General features: G+C 35.3%; 1 protein-coding gene across 4 annotated transcripts in view; it reads left to right on the top strand.

The window, feature by feature from the left end:
* The window catches only part of LOC112507526, a 6,370-nt gene extending 727 nt beyond the window's left edge, over positions 1 to 5,643 (top strand). For 3 of the 4 annotated variants that reach the window (XM_025112155.1, XM_025112157.1, XM_025112156.1), the window contains 9 exons: positions 1,729 to 1,922; positions 2,573 to 2,655; positions 2,772 to 2,817; positions 2,909 to 2,965; positions 3,075 to 3,129; positions 3,260 to 3,360; positions 3,456 to 3,519; positions 4,191 to 4,324; positions 5,321 to 5,643. In XM_025112155.1, the coding sequence (XP_024967923.1) occupies positions 1,729 to 1,922; positions 2,573 to 2,655; positions 2,772 to 2,817; positions 2,909 to 2,965; positions 3,075 to 3,129; positions 3,260 to 3,360; positions 3,456 to 3,519; positions 4,191 to 4,324; positions 5,321 to 5,491 (905 nt within the window). In that variant the 3' untranslated portion in view covers positions 5,492 to 5,643. The remainder of the gene's footprint in view (positions 1 to 1,728; positions 1,923 to 2,572; positions 2,656 to 2,771; positions 2,818 to 2,908; positions 2,966 to 3,074; positions 3,130 to 3,259; positions 3,361 to 3,455; positions 3,520 to 4,190; positions 4,325 to 5,320) is intronic. The other variant, XM_025112158.1, reaches the window with a different exon arrangement.
* The last annotated feature ends 1,052 nt before the right edge of the window (positions 5,644 to 6,695 follow it).

Raw genomic sequence — 6,695 nt, 5'->3', positions numbered from 1 at the left:
CCCAAAACCCCCACGCAACCCAAAAAAATTGCTCTGAGTTTGGATGTCTAATAGGTGATATTTGCAACTTCGATATTGATATTGGGTTCTAAAAGTTCCGAAGAAAAGATTTCTGACTACATTGAAAGCTGTTACAGGGAAGATAATTGGTTCTAGTGTTAATTTGGTAACCATAAACATGTCAGATTTTCATTTAAGTAAAATATCCTTTCGTATTGTTACTTCTGAATAGCTTCACATTTTTAGTGAATAAAAATAAATATATGGTTTCATAAACATGGAAGCCAATTGCGTCCACCCTGCAGTGGATTCTTAAATGGTTTTGTGGTAGTCTGCCTTTCACATACTGCAAGATGGCCATTTTTACCAGGCCAACCTACCGGCCAAATCCTGCTTAAAATAGTAAAGGTCTAATGATGTCTTTATTAAAAAATGTTGCAATCTTCAATTGTCATTCATCTTGTATGTAAATAAATCGGAATTTTGATCTTCTTGCGAATCAGCTAATCTGTGGAACATGGAATAATTTCTTTTATCGAAGATTGTGGAATTATGGAAACAGTCGTAAATTTTGGAAACAGTCGTAAATTGCTAGCTGGCTTCCTTTACCAATCAACTTGTGTTTACACAATCTTGAAATAATTATATGTTTACATGATTTGTCTGCTTATGCATCCTCTTAATTTCCTCTTAGGCGATTGAGAGCTTGCAGGTCACCACCTAGCTTCAGTTAACACGGTTAAGAACGCTGTAAGCCAATGAAAATTGAACATGCATTGCCACCTCTTATGTGTAGACTACCCACATACGTAAAACTTAAGGGGATGGTGGAAAATTCTGGATGGATCTTGGTATAAGATGTTTTATGATTGCATACTACCGTCAAATAGATTTCACCGTACAACACATCTTGTTGGCAATCTTTTAAGTTATATTTTGTCCTAATGAGTTGTAGAATCATTTCATTCCATAGGTGCTGGTTGTGATTTCTTAAAACCACGGGGATGTGGTAGATGATTATTCTAGAGGACACATCCTCCATCTGTTGTGGTTATTGTCCAACTTTCTTATGGTCTAATGTGGACACTATTAGCTTATCTGCTTCAGCAGTATGTGTTGAGTATTGGCAACATGAAGAATAATCATTTATCTTTCGCCAAAACACTAAAGTTCTGAGAATTAGCAAATACTCTGATATACAAAGGCATTTGAGGAAACATACGTGATATATTTTCGAAAGATGGTATTTCTGAGACTAAGGCAGTAGCCTAGTTTGAGGTATCTTCCTTGCACAAGATATGGGGTTCAGGTATTTTCATGTGGAGCACCTGGTTGGGCGTTACACAGAAAATAGTGCACACAGAAAATAGTGCAACATCTCATTAGATCTTATCATGTGATGAAGCAAGGATCAGGAAGAAAAAGGTGGGATGGGTTTATATTTCTTTAGAACTAAAGTCATGCGTACTTAAAGTTCAAGCTATGCATGTCTAAGATTTTTGTTTACTCCTTATCCTTTGTATGTGTTCTTTGTTATAGTTCATTAAAGAAAACTTGTATGTGTTTGGGTTCTGGCTCATGTAGTTGTTTCAATGTATGAGTACATGATACTGTCATCTAGGACTTCAAAACTTCAGCTAGTGCTACTGCTATCTACTGTTTAACAGACATTTTCTAGATCTTTTTTGCTATTTGATGTCCTTTTTGCCTGTAATGGGATTGGAACAGATATAATTCTTGGACGGGAAGATGCAGCTTCTATGGCAGAGGTGGATATTAAGCTTCCATTATGCTTTTATGATGTGCTTGCTGACCATTTTGCTTGTGAACCTGAGCGTGGGAAACCAATTCTTGATATGATTGTTCAACTATGGAGCCAGCCATTTGCCTCTCATATTTTTGCCTTGTTGTTTCATAAATGGGTATGTGAGACCTTGATTGGAGAAAAAGTTTACTGCAATATTTTTAATCTATCCTACATGTATTTGTCTTGAATCATGTGCTTTATCAGTGCGATTGACGTTAGGTCTGTATATGCTTACTCTGTCCCTGATTGCTCAAGATTTCTTATGGCAGTTCATGGAGGAATTGGCTTGCAATAGAAATTTTCTACCTTAGATGCATGATGCATTGCTGATATCTGATTATTATTGATGTGCATAATTAGCGCAAGTCGAGTGAAGTTTCAAGTGACTTTGTTTGGCCTGTAATCTTATACATTAATGCAGTATTGATCTTGTAATGATTTGTTAATTGTTGGATTTGGAGCCCAATTAAGATTGAAACTTGTCTGCGGCTTTCCAGTTCCAACTTTGTACGAAATCAGTTAAGTTGGAATTTTTTTTTCTTCTTGTAAAGGGTCTGCATTTTTTCATATATACACACTACAACCTAATTCTTGAATCATACAATAAAATCCTAGCAACGTCTGTGATGTAGGCAAATTGTTAACCATGTGTCTGCGCCATTATCTATTATAACTATGATGTCATATAATATAGCAATAGCCTATAGTTCTATTCTTTCATTAAATTTATGTGATGCCATTTACAGCTTCACATCTATCTTGTAGTTGTTTGAAGTTCAACTTGATAGTTCTGATCTCCTCCTTCGCTACTCGTCAGCTCTTGTCCAAGGTGCTACAAATGTCTTTTGGTATGGCCTTGCAACAAATTTCTTTTAATAGCAATTGTTAGGTTTACTCATTGTAGCTTGTTTATTTCAATTTTCTCTCCGGAAGAGTTCTGATATATGTGTATGTTTATTGGTAGGATTGACATCCAGACAAACACGACCCACTTCCAGAGTCTCTTCCGGGTGAGATGGGCCTTTACTCTTAGTATATTTATTATGAATACCGTACTAGCGAGCCCTCTAGATTGATTCTTTCTTTAACTGTTTGTTTTAGTATCTTCTGGAGGATGTTGCATTGGTGCCCGAGAGGTTGAAGAAAATCCCTTTTCAGGTCAAGGATCGATCCTTTACATATGGAAATGACTATCCAAATAAGAGATCATGCAATAACAAAATTAGAATTATATTAAAAAAGCCATTTCTATCCTTCCGTCTTTCAGGCCCAACGCGATCTCTTTCTTCTACTTTCAAGATCCATATTCCTTTATAATCTAGGTATAATTACTAAGAAATACCATTTTGCTACATATATATATATATATATATATATATATATATATATATAGGTATGTCTCATGGACAATGAAAATAAGTTATGCATCTTTTAAACTAATGCTTCTTACAGTTGCAAAGCTCGAAAGCTTCTTTCAGCACTTTCCAGAGTTTCCAAATGCTTTCTTGGTAGGGGGTCCTGCGGATATTTTTGTCATTGAACTAACTGATCAGGTGAGAGCTAATATTCTGCGTAATCTATTATTTTATCCTGCATATTGGTAAGATGGACAAATTTGACGTGTTACGTAATGTTTTCCATTGGCCAGCTTCAAAAATTGAAAGTGGAACCTGTGCTTTTACACTACCTCTCCCGCATTAGAGTTCTCCAAGGTATTACTCTTCACTCGGTGATTCTGCTTCATGTATGACTAGTTGTCTAACCATGCGATACATCCGAATGAAAGATTTAATTGTAAAATGAGATTGGAAAATTAATGCACTTTCTCATTAAAAAGGAAGATCCATATTTTATATTCGAATAAGATATAAAGGACAAGTGGTGGTTAATATGTCTGATTTAAAGACCCACCCGGTAAAAGAAACCCCGAAAAATATTACAGTATAAAATTCTCATCTTTCTGATATAGTAGTTTATATATTTAGATTTAAAAATAAATACGTAATTTATTTTACTTCTAGTGATTGGTATTTTTTTTATAAAAGCAACGTTGGAGTATCTTTTTTGTGGATAAACATAACGATGGAGTATTCATTCCTACAATACTCGTATTAGTAGGAGTCGATGATTATCTTGTGTTTGAGCGTGGTTATCAGCTAGTTTTATGAAGTTCAAAGAGCTTCAAAAAATTATACATATGCAGTAATTACTTGTAAACTTGAAATCTAAGGGGTCATGTGTTACTAAGCAATACCTAATGCTTAATAAGTTGTTAATAAGACTACCTAAATGCTTTGTAATATAACGAGTCTACAAGTTCTAAAATTTTGGAGTCTAGTTGTGACTGACATGACTGATTGGTGTATCATGACATTCGCTTCAGGTCTGGAGCTGAGAATGACAACGAGCACCAGACTTAAAACTTGCTTGTACAGCTTCACTTCTCCTGGTGGTCCAATGTATCCAACAAGAGCTGTTCGTCATGCAGCCTGGGATGCTCTGGATTTTCTTTTCCCGGTGAGTAATTTATCTTATACTTGCAAGCCGGTAGAAAGTTTTTTTGTATGGAAATTTGCAACTTTTGGACTGCATAAGCTGTTGATTCCGTAGGTTTATTGAGGTGGTTTTTCTATTGGAAAAAAGGCTGTGGCGATGTTCAGGGGCAATTCGCCCTTACCAAAAAACAGTTGTGTTGTGGCTAATAGGATATAGGTTAAACGTCTAGTTTACTGATTTGCCCCTCAAATATCCAAATTCTAAATAAATCTATTACACGAGCTCAACTAGAATACTTTACTTTTTGTGCCTCTAGTTGAACCTCTCGTAATTTGGGAAATTCAGTATTATTACTCGACTTGTTGCCTGTATTTTTCAAATTTTCACTGATTTAGGGGTAGTTTACCAAACACTCACCGGGTAAGCGCTGACCAGGTGTCGGTTACCTTACCGGGTGAGCATGGCAAGTACCAAGAATCTTACCTCGCAAGAGGCGTAGCAAAGACCAAGAATCTCACACAGTGAGACAGAAGACTCTTACCCGGTTAGTGGTTACTGAGTAAGAAACACTTACCAACAATCCATTTTGATGGCCGAGGATGTTACCAGATAAGGGAAGTGAGGATGGTGATTCTTGCCATTAAGCGCTTACCCGTAAGCGTATGATAAATGGCCCCTTGTGTTTACCATTCCTAGAAGATCAGCGAGTTTTTGATATTTATAGCCGAGAGCATTCAAATATAACATAGATAGTTTTCAATTCTGCGAATGCTTGGTTGGCACATTTGTTAGCCAATGCCGTAACTCATTAGTAATAATTAAAAATAGAAAGGAGTTGGTTCGATCTAAGAAAAAGAATTCACCAGTCGAAGACGTGTGAATACAGCCTTAGGATTCATCTGTAGATCACATTGTGGGTGTAAGAAAGCAACCCGAGAGCAAATTTGGTATGTAATCCAGTCTGGTCGATATGCAGATAGCATTTTGGTTTAACTATTGATGTTGTATTTGGTTCAGGTTGGTCAATACCCGCGGCATATTATCAGCTTCTTTTTCCGGTTGCTGTATCCATGGTACTGGCCATCGTCTTGTTGGAACTTTATCTTGTCATGCATACAGGCAATATTGTACAAGATCTTAAAGCTAATGTTTCCTAGCCGTAAACCGAGAGACCCCCATCACTCTTAAAATGTAAAGTTGATGCTTCAGTCATATATAGAGGTTTGTTGTATTATGGTCAATCCTACTTATACAGTTGGTGTTTTATATATCCTTGTACTCTTCCTTAAAAGTCATATTGCCTTATAAATTCCTCAAAAATGGCACTTCCTCTTTGGAAATTTTGGTTTTTTCCGGAGGCTGATTAAAACTCACTTGGTTTTCTTAATCTTTCATAGGTCAATATATTTATAAAATGCGTCTTTTCATACCAATTTACCATGGAAACATGACAACGTTTTTTATTCTTTGTGTCCATACCATATTTTATGTATCTGACAACAGATATTGGAAGTCATGAGTGTCTCAATTCGTTTGTTGTATCTAATTTTGTATATTTAAAAAACCTTTAATTTTTGTAACAAAATACTCGGCTCCTGGTTCAGTACACAGTAAAATGTAACATCGTCATCTTCTTTTTTCCTCTCATTTATGGTTATGGTTATGGTTATGGTTATGGTTAATTCAGTTTTTAGAGAACCAGTCAGGTACCCAACAAAATCAAAACTAAACTGGTCAAGCCCTTTTTTCCCTTCCCTACGAAATTGGTCAAGTTCATTGCTCTTTTTCTTTCCAACATTTGGTTCAAGTCAAGTTCCGAATAACCATAAAAAAACCTAACTATTCCATTTCAATAAAAAGAAAGGTCAAATTGGTTTTAGCCTCTTCCTTTTTTATGTACAAGATTTAAACCCCTCTTGATCTATACTACCTTATAAATCAGATTTATCAAAAGTTTTAAAAACAATTTTTAATGCACAAAGTACTACTACTACTTTATGCATTCAGTCTTTAAATCTCTTAATCTACAATTAAAATAATATATAGTACAAGTTACCAATGCACATTATTACTTTTTCTTTTCATGTTCTCAAGATACTTTTGACACATTTAACTCATATCTTCATTCTCTCATACCTCTATGTCTTCTCCCCATCCCTAAGGTAAGATTCAAACTGATATTCACCATAAGTTATTAAAAGTTCTCTTATTCATTTCTCATCCAATTGCTCTAGAACTCTCGATCTCGCTCTCTTGATTTATTGCTATTGGTGTAAATAAAGCGAACACATTTATGAAGTCGTTTAAATATGTTAGATTTTAAATATATTGAATTTTAAACCGTCATACAATTTTTTTCATCGATAGACTATAATTGGAACCGTAACTCTTA

Source organism: Cynara cardunculus (assembly GCF_001531365.2).
Source record: "Cynara cardunculus var. scolymus isolate 2C chromosome LG 2, CcrdV1, whole genome shotgun sequence".
NCBI lineage: Eukaryota > Viridiplantae > Streptophyta > Magnoliopsida > Asterales > Asteraceae > Cynara > Cynara cardunculus.
Note: the sequence above shows the minus strand (reverse complement) of the source record. Positions and strands in the feature narration are given on the sequence as shown.